A 22,201-nucleotide genomic window follows, 5' to 3' on the forward strand; every position below is an offset into this window, starting at 1 on the left:
TCAGTTAAATAGACAGATTTAAAAACACTCTCACACAAAATGAGACTCCAACTAGACCAAATGCTGTGGTAAAATAAATTTCCATATTTTAAAGACATGGCGTGTAACAATGTAATTTAATTCAGTGCGTCTTGTCTTGCCTGAAACCCTCTTTATATCCTATATCAATCAGACGGTGAAGATGACGGAGAAATTTTTATTTATTTATTTTTTTGTAAGAAATCAGATATTAGACATGGAGATTTTGTATTGGCATGACAGTTTACTGGAAGCTCTTAAGCTGGCTAACTTAAAATTGAAAGTCCCTCTGCATAAACCCCATTATTCCATTAAGATGACCTAATCCTGTAGAAAGATCCATATTAAAAGACTTTGCCCTCTCTCTTTAAACCTTCAGTTTGAGCTGGACATCGAGCCGCGTCTGAATCCATCGATGAGCGGTGGTGTTCCTGGCTCCAGCCTGAACGAATCCCAGGATCTGTCCTTCAGCCAGACCGCCTCTAAAGGTATGCAGCCGCTGAGGGAGACTGTCTCCGAGATTGAGATGCTAACTCGAGCAGGTAAACATCTCAAATACGCCCCACACCGTAGATATCTGGTGCTCTCCTTCTCTTTCTCCTGTGTAAACTCATTCCCTCTTTCCCCTTCATCCAGTGCAGCCCTTCCTACTTTCCCGGTCAGATTTTCTTTCTGTTCCCACATTTTTTTAAATGACCTTAATCTGCTCAGAGGCCACATGTTCTATGTCAAATGACTTAAGAAACACTATGGCTGGAAGACTTAATGTGTGTCCTGTATATTTGTTATGGTTTTAAAGGTCCCCTGAAATGCTTAGAAATGTAGGGATTTGTTTGATCGATGATGTAATTTCAAATTAACCATGAAACATTCAAGTAGACCTTTTACTTAAAAAAAAAAAATGGCCCATAAGGTTTTGTTTAAACCAGAGCTCTGCTAGTAAGGACTCATTCACACAGAACACTACTTTTCCATTGTTTTTCAATGTAAACAGGCTTGTTGGATGAACATGACCATTATGCTCATGTCATGCATCTTTTGAAGCACTGCCCACATGATCACATTCTGTGTGAATGAGCCATAGGTTTGTTTCCACTTTTAAATGCAGCATTCAGTGTACAATGAGTCTGTGGATGTTTTATGTTTATTGGAGTTCCTCTCCACATTGTTATTAGTAATACATGTAGAGGAGTTCAGATTAGTACTGTCACTACCAGTGTTTATTTTCTAATATTTGCAAGTATTTAGACTATTTGCAAGTATTGGTATTTAGACCAATCTCGCTCCTGGAGGGCTGGTGTCCCTGCAGAGTTTAAAGGGGACCTATTATGCCCCTTTTTACAAGATGTAAAATAAGGCTCTGATGTCCCTGGAGTGTGTACATGGAGTTTCAGCTCAAAATACACCTCAAATAATATTTTATAACTCTTCGAATCTGACACTTTTAGGCTTTGATCGTAATTGTGCAGTTTTTTTTAATGAGACTCTTTAAAAGAGGGCAAAGCTACAGGGACTTTGCACCTCTGAGGTCTGGCACAAAGTGAGAATGTCAATCAATGTGTTTCTGCACAATGTTTTTATGAAGTGTGATTATAAAAAAAACTAATTCATATTTTTTTACCAATTGAAGCTGCTTATATTCACAGACTGTTGTGTTTAAACCATTTATTGCAAAATAGCACCGTACGGGTCACCTTTACCAGGCTTGTGTTTCCACTGCCAAAAGGGTACATTGGTGGGCGTGGTGTATGACAGAAAGTTTCAGTCGATGTTATTATCGCTGGAGGAAATGTCAAAGTAAAGCTGTATGGGTCATTCACATATCATATGAGAAGCACTTCTTACAAAACAGATGTTTTATACACATAAATACCTGTGTATAAATGTTAATTACTAACCTTTCTATTAATATGATTTGATTATAACTACAAATCAATGTGAAAAAGCCTACTGTTAACATCTGCAGTTATATAAAATAAATAAATAAAAGCAACGTATATGACCACATACAGCCCCTTACAGTCTCCGTTATGTTACCAATTACAGAAAAACCACACACAGCATACATTTAGCCCTTTTTTGGGTTCAAAAACATCATGCAACATATAGCCCAGTCAGTGCAAACCTCTCATCTGTATCTTTAATCTTTACCAGCACATTTAACCTCTTGTTAGAAAGTATTTCCATAATTCCTAGTTCATATTAGTCCAAAAGGTGATGATAATAGTTTAACATGACAGTTTGTTCATGTTTTAGGTTGCTGAAAGCATCATTTGTTCCTTTGTTTTTTCTAGTTTCTCCTTAGTTTTTTTTGTGCTTCTTTCGTGTTTGTCCATTTCTGAAAGGATCAGGTGTCAGAAGCATTTCAATAATAACGCGCACGTTATTATCATCAGCTCAAAAAGTTCGTCATTTCAAATATAGATGCGCGGCGAGTGCATGTGAGCTCTCTGGAGAAAGTGAAACCGCCCACGCTTTTAGACGACCTCGTAAAGCAAAAACAGGACACAGCAGATTTATTATTTTATTTTTTTTGGCTTTGTTGCTGTTCGTCAAGACGACAACAAGGTTTGTTTGAGCTCGAGTTGACCATGGCTTGTTATTATATCAGGGTTCCCTTGGGTCCTTAAAGTCTTAAAATGTCTTAAATTTAAATCCTGGAAATGAAGGTCTTAATTGTCTTAAATTTACTGTAAAGTGGCTGTTAGGTATTAAATTTTTAGCCAGTGTCTTAATGACGATAGGGAAGCACAGTGGTCCACCGTAAAACATCTAATAGTTAATTTAGTATGTGTGAAACAGGAGAGAATTGACAGTCTCCGTGATTTATTAGCTTATTGCGGGAGGTCGGCTACAGACGCTTGCGCCGGTCTGCAACTGTGTGCTGACATTACGCGGTTGTTGAGGTGAGGTTCAAAATGCAAAGATGGGAAAGTGTAAATTTAATGACGTGGCATTGAGGCAATGTGTAAATTCTGCAAAAAGACCTTTTCGTTAGGGACCATGGGGCTCAAAGCAGTCGAGTCGCACATGAAAGGAGGAAAGCACCAGCGGTAAGTTACGTTGCAACAGCTAGTCATAGAGGGTCCAAGTTAATCACTGCATTGTTTGCAGCTAGACCTAACCCAACGGATGGGTTCGGACTTAATTTCTATCATTTTAGACTGGTTCAGGCCAGGCGGGCTGGGGCTTGCGCAATAAATGAACAGTCATGTGATGTATTTTGATTAGTGCGAGAAAGTAATCAAATCGTTTGTTACAACATTAAAATCCGTCCCTGCAAAGGTGAAACAAATGATGATGGAGAATTCAAAAAGAGCGAATTTTGACTGCGGTCAGGCCTGCTGCTAGTTCAGTAAGAACAGTCATTCTAGCCGCTAGGGTATTTCGGCGGTCATTTATACACTGCGTATTACGGTAGAGCACTAAACAACAATGTACAGCGAGCTGACAGGGAAGATGAAATGATTGTTTTGACTGGTGGAAGATGAACAAACAATCCTACCCAAAACATGCTAAATTAGCCAGGTCAGTAATGTACAGTGAGTGCAGGACTGCGCTAAAGCCATTTACAGTGGATTCAATAATGTTCCCCCACAAAAACACATAGCCTAATCTTGATGAGTAAAACATTTTCAAATTATAACTAAATATTAAAATTAAACCATAAAATCACAATGTAGACAGAGTATATAGGCTAATGTTGGCATTAATCTTTTATTATTCAGCTTCACCGTCACCTTAATGCAGATTGTGAAGAGAAGTGGCAAAACAAATCCCACAGAGCCTTTATCTTAATTTCATTATTGCCAAATACCCATCATCATTTATCATTTATTTTACTTAAATTTGTCAAGAAAGACTTATTTTTATTGGTGTGTTTGCCAATTTAAAGTCTAAGTGTATGTACCCAGGCTTATTTAGAGTGCTGAGATGTTAAGATGTTACAGAGGACTTTTTTTTGTTCTGAATAAGTAATGTTAACACACAAACGACTTATTCATGAAAAAAGGCAAAAGAGCTGTGCGTATGTGGACATTTGAATAATGTCGGGCTATATACGGGTTCAGGCTTTTTAAAAGCTGTCAATCAATATGTACTTGTCGGGCTCGGGCCCTATCGGGCCTAACTTTTATGGCCCAATTACAGCTTGGGATTAACAAGAATATTAAATTGAGTAGCCTATTCCAAAGAAATTATGAAATTTTTGGGTCTTGAATTATATACATTGAGATCTTAAAAAGGTCTTAAAAAGCATTAAATGTTACTTTTAAAATGGTGCAAGAACCCTGTATATGTAAATATAATTACTATTTAATGTCTCGGCTGTATATTTAAAAATGGCGGTTTCTTTGTTTTCTTTCTCCTGGCTTATGTATGCGGTAGTGACGTTTCTCTATAAACTAATTGCATTCAGCTGCGTGTCTAGCTCTGCCTTTTGGTACCCTTTTGTCATGCTAGGTACCCTTTTCAAAGGGGTACATAAAAAAGTGGTACGGTACGGTTCGCTTTTTGGTACCTTTTGAAAGTGGAAACGGCCATAAAAGCATACCGAACCGTACTATAATACTTTGTGGAAACAGGCCCATTTTAAATAATGGGTCCATTTTAACTCCAACTGGCCTCAACACACCTGCCTGGAAGTTTCAAGTAAAGCCGCAATCACACTAGAGTTTGAGCATGTAAAATTCTGTCATAAATTAATGTAAAAGGGATCAAGTTTATTAGACGTTAAAAATAGCAATTGGCCTATATTTTACATTTCTGTTTAGAGAGGTCATGTTTTGATCTTTGACCTACGAAATTGCATCATGTGGCTGCGTGAGACCAATCAGAGTTCACCAAGCTTGCACTTTCCAATGCAGCAAACTGTTGAAACTTGTCACACGAGCTTGAGTTTCCGGTCTGTCGCATTCGCATGCATATGAATGGAAGTGTGTGGGGTGAAAAGTGCAGTGTGACCATGGTTTAAGACCTTGATTAGCTGGTTCAGCTGTGTTTTATTAGGTTTGAAGCTAAACTCTGCAAGTCGCCGGTCCTCCAGGACCAAGTTTGGTGGCCACTGATTTAGACAAACACTCTTTATATTTGAATAAATGACTGATTTCAGCTGCTACAATAGCGCTTTGTTTGGAGGCTTCAGGGGCACATTTGACAGGTTAAAAATTCGAAAAATTCGACCTGTTAAAGATTCGAAATTTGAAGTGTGATCAACAAAAAAATGTTGATTCATTTAGCCTAAAGTCACAAACCCAAATCTTCTAAATATGAATTTCTGAATGTTTTGGAGCACATTAGCTTATAGATAACCTTAAGAGTAGCAAATTTATAGTGACATTACGTTTATTTCAGAGGACCTTTAATCCAAATTCACACTTTTCAAACCTGACATAATTTCCAGATTCAAAATTTATAAGATGAGCAGCACATAATTAATTTAATATTTTAGGCTTTTAATAAAGAATATATACATTTAGTAATTGTGTGTGTAATGATGGCTTTTTAGACTAATTTTAGTTTCAGTGAAGCTGTCTGCATTTTCAATCTTTATATGTTTGCTTTGTGTGTAGTGTGGCCGCAAGAAGAGTATATTGTTGAGTATTCTCTGGAATATGGTTTCCTAAGGCTGTCCCAGGCCACACGTCAGCGACTCAACATACCTGTTATGGTGGTGACCCTTGGTGAGTATTGATACCCTTCAGGAAATTCAGGTATTCACCTAATAATGGATATGCTGTTATCCTTTACTCACTTTTTCATACCTGTTTGGTTTTCTGTATTCCAGTGAATACAAAAGCTTTTTTTTTTCTTTTTTTATTGAGAAATTTTGAAAACCAGTACTATAGTTAGTTTCAAAAAAACGCATACAGTTCTGGAATAACTTGAAGGCGAGTAAACAATAAGCAATATATGCTCTTTTTTTTTATTTTATCACAATTGGACAACTCAAAAAACAGGTGTTAATGATTTAACATTGATTCTCGGATATTCTGAATGCATTGCGATCTTCTCTTGAATTAATACCGAGTTTAATTTTGTCCAAATGGCACATTATATTTTTTTTAAACAGCTGTAGTCCATATCTTTACACATATCACTTAAACATAAAATAATCATTAAAAAAATTTATGAAAGGTTTAAGCGAATTACAAGTGTGTACAGAGTGAGCTCTGTTTAAATGAATCTTGTGGCATAAAAAAGCACACACACAAAAAAGCCTGCTTTGCTTTTGTTAAAAACCAGCCTAGAGAACCATCTATTATTAAACTCCAAGCTCAGAATCGATTCCAGAGAAAATAGTGAAGCATTTCAAAAATCTAGGAAACAATACACATATCACAATGTTATCAATTTATACTTTCAGAGGGGGTTGAAAATGATTTCAAGGTGTAGACTTCTGGTCAAATGCATTCAAAGAAATGTCCTGCATTCAAAGAAATGACCTGCTCTCAGCTTTTTGACTTGATGCTTAAACATTATTGCACATGTTGTTGAAGTGTGCTTGCCAGATAGGATTAAAAAAATTACCAGTCATTTGTGGCTATAAAATAAAACGTTTAATTTTATTTCATCTTTATATGCTCTACGAAATAATACAGTGGCTTTTTAAATACAAACGTAATTAATTTAACAAAATTTCTGAAAAGCGTTTAAGACATGGGGAAAAAACAAAAGCAAAATAAATGTGCAATATCCAAAAGTTAATTTTGTCTACAATGTGCAGCAATTTTTGAAAAATTTATGAGATTTTTAAAGATTTTGTAAATTATAGCCATCTTGCACATTCTCTTTAAAAATCACCTCTATTGCAGCGCCCATAAATTTAGACATTGCTTTCTTAAATAAAAATTTACGAATGTCTAATTTTATGTAGAATAGTCTTTAATGTACTGGTAATAAATTTATTTAATCTGAATCAACATACTGTACAGGGGTGTGATGTCAGTCATCAAAATGAATGTGAAATAATCAGATTTTTAAACAAGTTTATTCGTGAAGACTCTCAATTACTTCTGTAGTTCTGGAATATTTGTTTAAAGAGCCCATATTATGGGTTTTTGAAAATGCCCTTCCATGTAGTGTGTAACATAGCTCTAAGTGAAGTGAAATATCCAGCTAAGGCTTAAATCTTTAAGTGTACAGTGTTTAAAACTATTGATTCATCTATAAAAGAGTCGACTCATAGTGCTTCAAACGAGTCGTCTTGATAACGAGTCATTAGGTGTTTCGCGATGACGCAGCTACGAAACACAAGTAGTTGGGCGCGCAAACCCGGGAGATTTGAAACCTGCGGCCCCGCCCACTAACAGAAAAAAAAGTCTCACACACACACAGAGACACACAAAGACACCGGTCGAATGAAGTCACGCTGTGCAGATGGATATTATGGACAGTCTAATCAAAGATTAAAAATCAGCAATATAGCCCAGCCTTGAGCAGTTCTGAGTGCTTCTGAAAACTATATGCTTTCAAAGAAGACTTCTTCAGTTTGTTAAAGGAAGGATCAGTATAGACTGTCTGAACATGGATCAGTGCATCATGGATCAGTTTCTACCCCCATTTCACAAGTGTAAGTAAGTGCGATTAAAATTATTGCCTCGTTTACTCTAGCTTGCAAAATATGTATTTAGTTGTGTTTTGTTACTTGTAACTGCGTGTACTGTATCAGGTTAACTCTTTTTATTCTCATATCGTTGAAAACGCGACGCGTGCCGCTTTGATTACGGATCGTCAGCTGTACACACATGCAACGGACAAGTTTCAAAATATTTCAGCTCAATATTATTGTCTCCTCGTGTGTGTGTAACGCAAGGGTATTCGCGGATATAACTGAGCGCCGCTCCTCTATGGACGCGCCGGCCCTGTGTGTGTGTGTGTGTCTGTGTCTCCTCGTGTGTGTAACGCACGGTTATTCGCGGATATAACTGAGCGCCGCGCCGCGCCCTCTCTATTCAGCCGCTCCTCTATGGACGCGCCGGCCCTCTGTGTGTGTGTGTCTCCTCGTGTGTGTAACGCATAGGTATTCGCGGATATAACTGAGCGCCGCGCCCTCTCTATTCAGCCGGTCCTCTATGGACGGGCAGGCCCTGTGTGTGTGTGTGTGTGTGTGTGTGTGTGTGTGTGTGTGTGTGTGTGTGTGTGTGTGTGTGTGTGTGTGTGTGTGTGTGTGTGTGTGTGTGTGTGAAAAGAGCAAGAAGACTGTGACCTCCTCGCCAGTTCTTGGACTTTTTGCTCAATAAAATAGTTAGTCGTCAGTATTTTCTAGTCCATCGTCTGTGTTTACATTCACCCACTGGCAGCCAAAATCCACTATGGAGCGTGTATGCACTGTGACTACTTTTATATTGTAGATTAGCAGCTGGGCATTTCACTCTCGCGCTGAAGCCTTGTCCGTGTCGACCAATCGCAGCAGGCTGTCATTGGTCCAATCAGCGCAGATTAGCTTCGCGCTGAGGAGGGGTTTGGGAACAAATGAATCGCTGAACGATTCATATGGGAGTCGCTGGGATAATTAGGTAAAAATAAATGCAGATTATAAGACCATCAAAGTGTTTTTTGACCTTGCATGCATATTAGACTGTTGTTGGAGACCCTTACAACCTAATTATGACCCTATTTCATGTATAATATGGGCTCTTTAAAGACAATAATGTATAAAAGTTAAACGTTTAAATGGTGCGCTCATTGATTTGTCTTCATTTACTCATTTAGTTATTATTTTTAATTGTAAAGTTAAAGGGCCATGAAACACCCCCTCTTTCGGTTTAAGTCTACCTCAGATTTTTTTTTTCAAAAAATGCTTCATGATGGGTGTGGAGCACTGTGAGCAGAGGGCATGGCCGGAAGAGCAGGGGAAAAAGAGGGGAGAGAACAACTGTTCACAAAATGAGACCCAAACCATGAGAGCCATGTTTTAATAGTTTATTAAGTTAAAATTCAAAGAAATAAACAGTAGGTAATTTAATTTCCTGCTACATTTGTTATTTGTAATTTTTATATACATATAACCACTATTTGTTATATCATCATAAATATAATCATGTTTATATAAACACTATAAATGAGGAGCACTTCTCTCGTCGTCATTTCCCGGGTCTGAATACAGACACAGTGGACAGCCGTGCAGCAGGTCTCTTGGCCTGTCTATTTCAACCATTACCTCTGCCGGTAATCTGGAGGAATTTTAAATGTATCGTGAACACAGCAGCATGGATATAGGCGATGTGTCTGAATGGTAATGAATTCAACTGATAAAAGACAAAATCTGCCATTCTCCAATTCTCGTACAGCTCTCCAGGCGAAAATGCTTGCTGAAAACCAACAACTTTGCTGTATTGGCCTTGACAGCATCAAAGGTAAAAACATGCAACAAACCCCATGGATCATGGAAACAGGCAAATACGACCCATGCCATGCACGGACATGGTCTCACCCAGTCATTAGGTCTCACAGCTTGGCAGGTCTGCCTTGCCTTAAGAAAGCAGTGCTCTTATGAAAAATTTAGAAACAGGGTCTTCTCATAGGATAAGAAAGCTCTGCTATGAATAATAATGAGAATCCGATGCGTCATCACTCCACTAGCTGATTCGCACTACGTCACCAATTTTGATCCCACCGCGACAATCAATTTAAACCCGGAAGACGAAATTAGCTGACAAAAGCTCAAAATTTTTATTTTTCCCCACAATTAAAGCTGATAGGTGCTAACGTGGTCTTAATTAATGCTCAACACGCACAAATCTTTTAAAATTTAAAAAAAAGTACTCCAGTGTTACTTGAACCTTTAAATTTAGGACATCATAGATTTTTTCCAAAAACACTTGGCTATGTTAAATCACTCATGCTTATTTTTCAAGATTAGATCAAAAGTTCAGACGAAGCCAATACACAGTGGTGGACATAACTTCAGAAGTATGCAGGTGTACATGGTGAACAAATTCAGACCTGGGGCCTCATGTACGAAGACTTGCGTTGAATTCATTCTAAAACATTGCGGATGCACAAAATTCAGATGTATGAAACACTGCGTACGCAGAATCCCACGCATATTCCCTTTGTGCATTCGAATTAACGTGAAATTGAGCGCACGTGCACCAGCGCAAAACCCCTCACTGCCTCCTCCCCCTAATAAATATGGTATTGACTTCTGTTACGAATCCTTTTCGCAACTCGCCTTAGGTGCGCAAAGGCGGCCTTTAGGAAACAAACAGTGAGTGATGTCATGATACATACGCAAGCACAAACAAAGACGGGCAACAGGCGTAACACTTCACTTTGGCAAAACCAATTGAAAAAGCAATGGCAAAAGCAAGCAAAAAGAGACACTTCACTGAAAGTGAATTGGAGGTGCTCCTATCGGAGGTAGACCGGAGAAAAACAGTGCTATTTGCAAGTTTGTCCTCCGGAATTAATAACAAGGAAAAAAAATGGAGTGGGAGAGTTTATCTGACGTGGTTAACACTGTGGGGTCTAAACATCGCACTGAGAGTGAATTAAAAAAAAAAAAAGTTTTGTCAGATGTAAAGTGTTATTGTGCAGGTTAAGAGGAGAACAGCGGCACACTGTCAAAGTGTGGACTGAACAGGCGGGGGAACGGGGGATGCTGAACTAATACCCTTTGAGGAGAGAGTTGCCTCAATTGTGGGCGACACACAATTTTAGAGTTGATTTGAATATTTTATCTTAAATGGTGTCAGAGTTTAATCGACTTTTACAATTTTTACATTAAAAGACATAAAGTGCTAATTCCAAAAACAGAGTCTTGTGCAATAAGCAGAACATGTTGCTACTGGTTTTATTGTATAATTTCATTGAGTTGAATTGTTTAATTAATTCATATTGTTAATCGAGAAATTAAGCCTTGTGCAACATCTGACCTATTTTTGGCTCAAACTATAACAGGAGCAAAGAATATAATTGGTTTCAAATCGAATGTCTGATAAATGTCAAACTAACTTTACCGCGGTTCAACAGCATGGTATGGAAAGCTTATATACCTGCTAGACATGCGGATGATCCTGTCCCATACACCTGGCATTGCACAACTCAAAGATACTTTTAACTAATTTAACATAATTGCCTCTAGGAGTCACCAATGGAAATAAAACACACACACAAGAAATGCACGTACGACAGACATGAAGTTGGTGTGGACCAACGCACATTCTCACGTTAATTTCATCGTTAGTAAGTCCAAACGTGAGCGTGAAATCTGGCGTACGCAAAATTTTTGTGTATGCAGCGTTTGTACATGAGGCCCCAGATGTGGCACTATAGAAGCTTTTTTTTTTTTTTTTATGTAATTTACCCAGCCCATTGTATTGATCTAAACATGTATGGCTTTTATTGTGAATCATGTAATAATCACAGTCAATCTGTGATCTCTCTGCTTGTCTGTAGACCCCATGAAAGATCAGTGCTTTGGAGACGGTTTCAGTCGCTTCCTCCTGGATGAGTGCCTGGGTTATGATGATATTCTAATGTCCAGTGTGAAAGCATTAGCAGAGAATGAGGAAAACAAAGGTAAACAATTATGAGTTCTCCCAAAAGAACAGTGCTTCCTTCTTGAGTGCATAGTTACAATGTCAGAGATTGATTGTGTGGTTTCAGGATTCCTCAGGAACGTGGTGTCTGGAGAGCACTATCGTTTTGTCAGCATGTGGATGGCTCGTACCTCCTACCTGGCAGCTTTTGTAATAATGGTTATCTTTGTGAGTACTTTTACTATAATGTAGATGCACTGTTTTTTTTTTGTTTAGATTTTACGTGTGATGTCATCACATTAGTTACAATAAAGCATTTAGTAAAATAAAGCGTTTAGTTACCTTAGGGGTGTCAAACTCTCAGCCTTGCACAGTTTTGTTTCAACTGCTTTAACACACTCAAGCTGCTGTCACACTGCACATTTCTCCCCATAGACTTCCATTTATGTGCACACGAATACAACATACTGCAGTGTTTCCTCTAGGATTTTTTCCAGCTGTGGCGGCAGACTCTGTTGGGCCTTTTACACAGATCTAAGACACTACCTGTGGCGGTTTTTCATTGACAAATGTCGTGAGCACTATATTACAAGTCGAGATCGCATTCATGTAATACGAGCATTTGTGAATCTCTGTGCTCGAGCGCCAATTTCCTCTGTACAACTTCTTGCATGCCCTCAAATACACGCTACGCAAGTGCAGATTTTCTTGTGCGCTCTCAAATAAACGCTGCTGAAGTGCGATTTAGTGCGTTTATTTAATGAGTATGCCTCCAACATTTATTAGATTTGCTAGGAATATTTATGAATGTCCCCAATAGACCTACAGAGCGGCATTAATGCGTCCTGAAGTAAAGTGAAACGGTTATAAACTCCAGCAAGATAAAGTCATTGTATGCAGAGCCATAGACTTTTATCTAAAATTAAAAGAAAATTATGGAAACTGTGTTCGTCATAACTGAAAGCTACGTCGTGTTTGCTGGCCTCACGCATCACGCACCTGTCAGTCAGCACGTCACCTTAAAGGGTTAAACAAATAACACACAGCACTACTACGATTACAGAAAAGTTCACGCTGTTATAATTCACCTACCTTTTAATGCGTTTTGGTGCGATTATAACCTGCTATTAAAAAAAAAAAAACGACTGAATGTTTTGACTGAGAAGCTGTAATGTAGCCATGACGGGATGAATTTTGGTGTGGCGCCCCGCCATGGAAGAATGAATATAGCGTAAACCATGGACTGCAAATGCAAGCTCTTGTGACAAGTTTCACAGTTCGCTGCATTGCAAAGTTCAAGCTTGGTGAACTCTGACCTGAGAAACTGCATCACGTGACTGCGTGAGACCAATCGAAGATCAAAACATGACCTCTCTGAACAATTGCTCGCTTTTTTAAAATGTCTAATCATCTTGTTTAATCCCGCCCCTTTTCACAGCACGTACAACAGAAATTCAGATGCACAAACTCTAGTGTGACCGCGGCCAGGGTTGCTCGATTATGGGAAAAATCATAATCATGATTATTTTGATCATAATTGTAATCACAATTATTTCAAACGATTACGGCTAAGGTCAAAATTATTAGCCGTCCTGTGAATTTTTTTTTTTAATATTTCCCAAATTATGTTTAACAGAGCAAGGAATTTTTTGTAGTATTTCCTATAATATTTTTTCTTCTGGAGAAAGTCTAGAATAAAAGCAGGTTTAAATATTTTGAATCCTATTTTAAGGTCAATATTATTAGCCCCCTTAAGCAATATAATTTTTGATCGTCTGCAGAAGAAACTACTGTTTTAGATTGACTTGCCTAATTACCCTAATTAAGTCTTTGAATTGCACTTTAAGCTGAATTCTTGTATCTTGAAAAAATCTAGTAAAATATTATTTGCTGTCATCATAGCAAATTTAAAAGAAATCAGTTATTAGAAATGAGTTATTAAATCTATTATGTTTAGGAATGTGATGAAAAAAAATCTTCTTTTCGTTAAACAGAAATTGGGGGGAAAAGGGTGGCTAATAATTCTGACTTCAACTGTATATAGTTATTTTCCTCCCTGTAAATAAGGAAATGGAAATAAAAACAATAGAATAAAAATATGAAACAAACTGTGCTTTAAGCATCTTCACTGTAAGAAAAAAGCTTGAATTATAGCTACAAAAGTCATAATAACTTTGTCCTTTTGTTCTTTGATTAATGATAAAAACAGTCGGCAGCATAAATATTGCGCACTGTCACTTTAAGAGCAGTACGGTTCTGATTTATGGTATCACTTTCTCATGTCTTTTGATTCTTAACTCCTTTGTTTATTACATAAATGTGGGTTAATTTGAATAATTACTGAACACAGCGTTTCGACACAAATTTGCATGTATTTAAAAGTGCTCACATTTAAGATGATTTTAGATGTGTGTGCTCTGCTTGTCTCTGAGGCTGAGCGCATACACACAACATACATTTAGGTGTACTAATTTTTGGACCGTTATTTTTGTTAAATAAGCTTCAGATTTGGCTTCAGTACTGACAAATCTAATGTACAGTTGAATTCAAAATTATTAGCCCCCCTTTAATTTTTTTTTCCTTTTTTAAATATTTCACAAATGATGTTTAACAAAGCAAGGACATTTTCACAGCATGTCTGATAATATTTTTTTTTTTTCTGGAGAAAGTCTTTGTTTTATTTAGTCTAAAATAAAAGCAGTTTTTAATTTTTTTTAAAAACATTTTCAGGTCAAAATTATTAGCCCCTTTAAGCTATTTTATTATATATTATGTACTGTCATCATGGCAAAGATAAATAAATCCGTTATTAGAAATGAATTATTAAAAGTATAATGTTTAGAAATGTGTTGAAAAAAAATTGTCTTTCCGTTAAACAGAAATTGGGGAAAAAATAAACGAGGGCTAATAATTCTGACTTCAACTGTATATGCACAAATATAGTTTTGTATAGCTTCCTATTAAAAATCTGAATTTAAAAGATTAAAAGAATTCTGATTTGTGAGGGGTGTACTTATATACTGAGCACTGTGTATGTATAGAAATAAATAAATAAATAAATAAATAAATAAATAAATAAATAAATATATATTAGATTGTTTACTTTTAAAATACAAAGAAAAAAAACACTGTGATTTTTTTTTTTTTTTTTTTTTTTTTTTTTTACACTTTAGCTTTGTAAAAAAATATGTCCAAAACAAAAGCAGAGTGACTTTGAATTTCTATTCAGCCACCCTAATATTCCAGCAGGTGGCGCTTATAGAACAGCAGTGATAATTGCATGTCATTACTTGATGCTAGTAATGTTGCATCTGTGCTGGTATTTAATATACATTATCTGTAGATTATTGGTCATGCATTACAATTAGTTTAACTAAGATCAAGATCATTATATGTAAGATTAACTAAGGATGAACAACACAGTACAGCATTTATTAATCATAGTTAAACATTTACAAATGTGTTATTAAAATCCAAAGTTGTTGTTAACCTGAACTAAGACTGAAGAACTCGATTTCAATTAACTAACTAATGTTAACAAAGATAAACTAATTCTGTAATTATTGCATTGTTTATTGTTTGCTCGGGTTAGTAAATGCATTAACCAACATATGGACTTAATGGAACCTCATAGTTAAATGTTATTAGATAATCTTACATCTGTTGGTACATCTTTTGGTCACACTTTATTTTGATGATCCGTTTGTTGAATTTAAATTGCATTGCATCTAAATTCCAACTAATTCTCATTAGATTATAAAGTAGACTGTTAGGTTGGTTAGGGATGGGATTAGGGTTAGGGTTTGTGTAAGCTGACATGTACTTACAAAGTTTCTTATAGTCAGTTAAAGGTCTGTTTAGCAGTAGTATCAGCAGATATTAAGCAGACAGTCTACTAATACTCAAATGGACCATAAAAATAAAGTGTTACCCCTCTTTTCTATATGTCGGGCCTCTGTTAACACTTGGTTTACACATTTCATACTATAAAATCATTGTAAGACATGCATGCAACTATGAGATTGGCTGAATTTCTAATTTCTGGCCAATCCATTGGTGCACCTAATAAATATATATATTTATAACAGTTCTAAAGTCATTTTGCTTTTCCACTTTCAGTAAAAAAAAAAACTATGTACGTGAGTAAAAGATTTAGGTGAACTATTCCTTTGATTCACTTGGACCATGGAGATGTTAATAAATTATACATGAAACTTCCATCATGAAAAAAATTTTCTTGTTTTTTTTCTTCAGACTCTCTCTGTGTCTATGCTGTTGCGATACTCGCACCACCAAATTTTTGTTTTCATAGGTGAGTTCCCATCAGCCTAGCAAGTCATTACCATTGCATCAGCTCCTATGATTGAGTTGCGTAATAAAAAAATGTATATATTTTTTTTTTCTCAGTGGATCTTCTTCAGATGTTAGAGATGAATATGACCATTGCCTTCCCTGCAGCCCCTCTGCTCACTGTCATCCTGGCTCTTGTGGGTAAGTTTGAGGTTCAGAACAGATGTTCCTATCAACTTGTGTTATCTGTTATTTGGTTGACTTCATATAGCTCGTTTCTTATTAAAATGTTGAAAGAAAAATGCGAGATATATTTGATCCTGCCTGTAGGGATGGAGGCCATCATGTCTGAATTTTTCAATGACACAACCACTGCCTTCTACATCATCCTCATTGTTTGGTTGGCAGACCAATACGATGCCATCTGCTGCCACACCAATACAAGCAAGCGCCACTGGCTCAGGTATGTGAACTCATCAGCACAAGTAAATTGCAATGGCTTAGACTCGTTTTACATTTGTTTTTCATTTGCATTAATGCATTTGGCAGATGGATTTTATGCAAAGCAACTTACATTGCATGCAAAATACAAATACAGTTTTCATTCTAGTGACCTTATCTGCCATTTAAGCTACAGGAAAGCTACAGAACACAAGTTTGAAACATATCTGAAACGACATATTTCAACATATGTTAACGTTTTGAAACCTATTTCATTCCAATATATATAAACATTAAAAATATTTAAGTTTGGTAGTTGAATGGGAAAGTCTGTTTTCTTGATTGTCAGAGTTTGTGAAATATACAGTAGTCAATGAGGTTCAAACTTTACATTTTATCTTGATCTACTTCAAATGTTGGCTACTGTACTTGAATCAGCCTATTGAAAAACATAATGAAATGAAAGGGGTATACAGTAGTCAACATCTGAAGTGGATCAAATCCTTTATCAAAGTTGTCCTAAAACTATTGAAAAACACCAGTTCTGATCCACTTCAAATGTTGACTACTGCATATTAGTTATGTTTTAAAACTTGCTGAGCTAGTTTTTATATCCTGGGAATGCTTTCTGTTATATCCTTACTTATAAGTAGGCCCACACGGATTCTGCACATCTAAAAATCAAATTTCAGCAGATTTTTTGCCCATCTTTGAGTCTAATTATTTACTTGTGTAAATGTGTTTAAATTTATATCTATTCAGTTTTTAAAGGACACCTATGATGAAAATAAACTTTTGTAAGCTGTTTTTACAGAACTGTGTGCAGGTATAGTGTATCCACAGTCATATTGGAGTGATCGAAACATAGCAAGTCTCTCTCTCTTTTTTTTTTTTTTTTTTATAATTTACTGACTTTAAAATAGGATCCAAATCCCAGTGATTTTGAGGCCTACCACAACATGATGTAGGAGTGCAGTTTTCCCTGCACATGTCTGCAGAACATTATTTGCAAATAAATTGGGATTAAAACATGTTTCAAGTTTCTGTGATCAGCTGCTTCTCAGTAATTTATTAAAATGGTTATAAAATGTTTAAAACATTTTAAAACAGTGCATGTTTGTAATAAAGACCGTAAAATCTGTAATTCTTAACCGAAATAATCACCATGGACGCATGGTGTCAGTAACTGCGCATATGTGTGTGTGTGTACTGCAAAAGGCATTTGAGACTCATCAATTTAGAAAGGCTTGAATAAACTCAAATACAAACTGCAAATACATCAAATAAACTTACTTTGTATTTTTGACTTGTGACCTTATTTAAGCTTTATTCATGTCTCTCTATCACTGACGGCTATTTATCTGACCTTTATCTGACATGAGAAGCAGACACCCATGTCTGGAAGCAGACACCCAGGTGGGCGGGAAGAAGCAGCTGATTTCGATTTAAAGCCACAGGCTACAAAACAAGTTACAAAACGGGCAGATTCTAAATTATATGATAAATAATTTGATGGGTGTTTTGAACTGAAACTTTACAGACACATTTTGGAGACACCAAAGTCTTATCTTGTAAAAGGGGTAAAATAGGTGCCCTTTTAAATAGATTTCATTTATTATGACAAATATGAAAATGTTCATATGATTTGATACTGTTTGTAAAGGTCTTTTAATAGTGTATTATATAAGAGACTTGCTTTCTTTACCAAGTAAGTGGATCTAATTGAATTTGCATTACATAAAATATATATATATTTTTTCATATATTAAGTTTTTAGTTACGATTCCGCATAATTCATTCCGCATAAATTTTTTTTTTTTTTTAACAAAATTCTGCACAGAAATAGTAAAAAAAGTCTGCTGGTTGTGTCTGGCTCTACTTACGAGGTTCTTTCCAACTTCAAAATTGACTCCTTACCCAAGCATGGAACCTAATTTGGTTGTTTAGGTGACTGATGCTACAAGAGCCATGGCCAAACTTTGAGAATATTGCATCTAATAGATCTTTTTTTGTATTGTTTTACAGATTCTTTTATTTGTATCACTTTGCCTTCTATGCATATCATTACCGCTTTAACGGCCAGTACAGCAGCCTGGCTCTTGTCACATCCTGGCTCTTCATTCAGGTATGTTATGTAACTTTTTTAAAAAAGTAATCTGTGGAGTTTCTAGAATTATTTGTCGCTCACGAGCTTATGTTTTTGTCTTCTACAGCACTCTATGATCTATTTTTTCCATCACTATGAGCTACCGGCTATCTTGCAGCAAATCCGAATCCAGGAGATGCTGCTTCAGAATCAGCAGGTTGGTCAAGGCAACCAGACTGCATTGCAGGACAATCTCAACAACAACACTAGCACCGCCGCACCAGCCGGCCAGGCTAACGCAGCTGCCAATGTAAATGCTAATGGCCAGGACCAGCAAGCCGCTCAGGACCAACCTCTGCTTGAAACCCACAGCGGCTTGGTGGTGAATCCCAGTTTATCCATCGATCCATCTGGCTCTGACCTCGACTGGATGGCTGAGATCGCCATCGGCCCAGACGTTCTGTCAGTTCCAAACCTAGGCGACCCGCTTTTGGAGCCGGGTGGGATCCAGGAAGCAACGTCATCCAGCGCCGCTGTAACAGAGCTTTGTGGTCCCAATACTGCGGGAGAGAACCAAAATGGGAACATAAGCACAGCTAGCGTTCCTATGGTCAATGCGAAGGGGCGGAGTTGCGCTCAGGGTCTGGGTCCCCCTGGTGGTGGAGGAGGCCAGAGGGAATCTGAAACTAATTCCAGTCCCTCCTCAGTGACCTCACACACAGACTGCAGAGTAGCAGAGTCACGCAGAGGCGCAACAGACTGGGACGACAAGGTGGAGAATAAAAGTGAAAATTCGGACTCTCACTCCACCCCAGCTTGAGTCACGCAATGCTCCGGTTTGAAATCGGCGCTCTGCAGTCGCCACCCCCTCTCTGTAAAATATTCCAGAAGGCATTAAGAGGAGAAGCCACGATGGAGCTTTCTGTAATTACATCTGCTAGACCTCCAATGTGAACATGAAGAGGGCTGAAGTAGATTTCTGCCATCTTGTCATGTTCTTAAGCGTAAATTCGTAATGAATTGTCAAAAATGATGCCATGTTTGAGGGTGTGGAGTCTTTAGATGTGATTTTTTTTTTTTTTTTTTTTTTTTTTTTTTTTTTAAATCATTGAAAGTTTTAATACAGGGAGTATTCAGCTTGAAATATGATGTATTGTTCAGTTATGGTACTTTTGGTGGCTCCTGATAATGGAGCTGCAGGTATCAGCAGGCCGCACAGGTGGCAATCTTACTACAAATCCAAATCCATGTTGCAAGTTCACACATTGTTGTGTGAGAATTGTTTTGACTTTCTTTTCATTCCTCTAAAGGTAACATTAACGCTGCCTACTTACAGCATAAACAAATTATTAAATGATTATCAAAATGAGGTTTTGTTTCTGACTACCTTCGTTCACTACAGCAAGGCGCCTTTTTTTCCTTACTTGATTTAAAATTTAGCTCTCAGCCTTCTGTTGGCTTTGTATTTCATGTATGGAGCAGTTTGACCCCTGACAGGTGTTATTGGTGGTCAGAGTGCTCTGATTATAAAATAAAAATACATTGATGGGTGATAATGATCATATAAGTCCTCCTTTAACATGATCCTCTGTGAAAACTCTGGGGGTCACTAATGTTCTAATCCTCATCAAGAGATCCTCATTTGTACTTGTGGTTAGTTTAGACAGATCTCTTTTGTCTTTTGCACGAACTGATCTTTGATTTTACTTCAGGTCTGGCTTCGAGAAAGAGCGGGTGTATAGATTATTGCCTTACGCTTCTAAAACCGTACATTTAACCTTGTATTTCCATCTTTGGGAAGTGCGTTAAGGTTGATAGCCTTACCAGAGGCTTCAAAGCCAGTGGAGAAAATAGACATTGAAGCAAGTGATGAAAGGATAAACGTGTTGTTACTTTAACAGATATCATTTAGAACCAGACATAAGCGGTGGAGGTCAGACTGTTTAACACCACATCAGCTGAAGTCGTCGATTCAGATGTCTGTTTTCTTTTCATTTGCTGCTTTTAATTTTGGATTTGTGGCTGTCCAAAGAGTGGGCAGATTTATCGATCTTAATGAATGTGTGTACAAACGTAAATAAACACACTGCAAACTAAGAGAACAAATAAAGGAATCTGTTGTGGCGTATGACTGGATGGGAGAGGGTCGCTTAGGCTATGCAACAATATGGCAAGTTAAAGGAATGCTCCACTTTTTTTTTTTTTTTTTTGAAAAATAGCCATAATTTACAACTCTCCTAAAGTTAAACAGATGAGTTTTATCATTTTTGAATCCATTTAGATGATCTCCGGGTCTGGGTTGAGCACTTTTAGCTTAGTTTAGCATAGATAATTGAATCAGATTAGACCATTAGCATCTCACTCAAAAATGGCCAAAGACATTAGATCAATTTACTATTTATTTGTAGTTACGCAATTATATTAGACAGATTGTGTGATGCAAGTGTAGAGCTTGATGCTGGGGACTGTTTTTAGGTGCTGTGTTATGCCTACTGTAGCCATGGTATGGCAGCAAAGTTGCTTGATTATTACACTATAATGAAAGTAGTTCTGATTGGCCTAGAAAATAGCAACTTTTCATTTTATATCAGTCTTACATGATGATGATGTAACTATAAAAGAGTCCAGCTTTAAAAATCGAAAAAATATTGAAATTCTTCGTTCATTTTCAAACGAGATGCTAATGGTCTAATCCGATTCAATGATCTTTGCTAAGCTAAATTAAAAATGCTCCTACCAGAACCGGAGATTAGGTGAATGGATTCAAAACTGGTTTAACTCAACTGTTTAACCCTTAGGGCACTTGTAAAATGAGCCCCTTTTTTATTATTATAATAATTATTATTTTAAGTGGAATGTTCCTTTAAAGCCATGCTCTGGAATTATTATTTTTTAATTAAATTTGTGCAATATCGTTTGAGGCTCAGATCCATAAAGGATTCCAGGTCTAAAAAAAGTGATTCATGGTTTTATGATCAGTTCCTCATTATTATATTTTTCTGTGCCTATTTGCCATTTTCAAAGGAAGCAGATGATTGTAGTGTTTAGATGCTTTGTGTAGGATGTCTAGACAGAAACTGAAAGGAGAAATTGTCAGTTCTGTGATAAACTCAATTCCTTGTCATTGAAATGTATTTAACTGTAATGTTGAAAAACTGCATAAAGAGATGAAATTAATTTCCACTTAGAACTAATTGTTTGTGATTATTTTATCTTTCAGGCATTTTCTATGAATATAGTGGATATTTTACTTCTACCTGCTGGAGTAAAAAAGATGTATCTGATATTTTTATATAGATATTCCTAATATTTTTTCATATGGTTTTTTAATACAATAATATTACTGCAGAAACGATCTAGAGTAGACCACTCAATATAAGGAGAAAGCACAGCTTTAGTACACCGTTTCTCAACCACGTTCCTGGAGGACCACCAGTTCTGCACAATATCCATGTCTCAACCAAACACCTGATTCAGATCATTAGCAGAGACTGAAAGGCCTATAACGGGTGTGATAAACAAAAGAGACATCCAAAACATGCAGTGTTGATGGTCCTTCAGGAACATGGTTGAGAAACAATGCTTTATAAAACCCCATTTATTTATTTATTTATTTATATTTAGTAGAAACTTCCTGGCAGGTGTGTTGAAGCAAGCTTGAGCTAAACTCAGCAGGACACTGGCCCTCCAGGACCGAGTTTGAACTCCCCTGTCTTAAATATTTTTAATATTAACACAAATTACAGTATTTTAGACTATTAACAGCAATGGTCACAAGATTTTCAAAGTTTAGAAAAGGAACCAAAAACATGTCAAAAACATTCCAAATGACTTAGGTCATGTCCACACTTACAGGGGTATTTTTATGAACTAGGTTTTCCCT

At 36.8% G+C, this 22,201-nt stretch overlaps 1 protein-coding gene across 3 annotated transcripts in view; it reads left to right on the forward strand.

Moving 5' to 3' along the window:
• tmem259 (transmembrane protein 259) overlaps positions 1 to 21,508 on the forward strand; it is a 34,385-nt gene extending 12,877 nt beyond the window's left edge. For 2 of the 3 annotated variants that reach the window (XM_056468037.1, XM_056468036.1), the window contains 9 exons: positions 398 to 560; positions 5,589 to 5,699; positions 11,419 to 11,541; positions 11,629 to 11,729; positions 15,756 to 15,813; positions 15,909 to 15,992; positions 16,122 to 16,254; positions 18,258 to 18,357; positions 18,446 to 21,508. In XM_056468037.1, the coding sequence (XP_056324012.1) occupies positions 398 to 560; positions 5,589 to 5,699; positions 11,419 to 11,541; positions 11,629 to 11,729; positions 15,756 to 15,813; positions 15,909 to 15,992; positions 16,122 to 16,254; positions 18,258 to 18,357; positions 18,446 to 19,138 (1,566 nt within the window). In that variant the 3' untranslated portion in view covers positions 19,139 to 21,508. The remainder of the gene's footprint in view (positions 1 to 397; positions 561 to 5,588; positions 5,700 to 11,418; positions 11,542 to 11,628; positions 11,730 to 15,755; positions 15,814 to 15,908; positions 15,993 to 16,121; positions 16,255 to 18,257; positions 18,358 to 18,445) is intronic. The other variant, XM_056468038.1, reaches the window with a different exon arrangement.
• The last annotated feature ends 693 nt before the right edge of the window (positions 21,509 to 22,201 follow it).

Source organism: Danio aesculapii, chromosome 11, assembly GCF_903798145.1.
Source record: "Danio aesculapii chromosome 11, fDanAes4.1, whole genome shotgun sequence".
Taxonomy (NCBI): domain Eukaryota; kingdom Metazoa; phylum Chordata; class Actinopteri; order Cypriniformes; family Danionidae; genus Danio; species Danio aesculapii.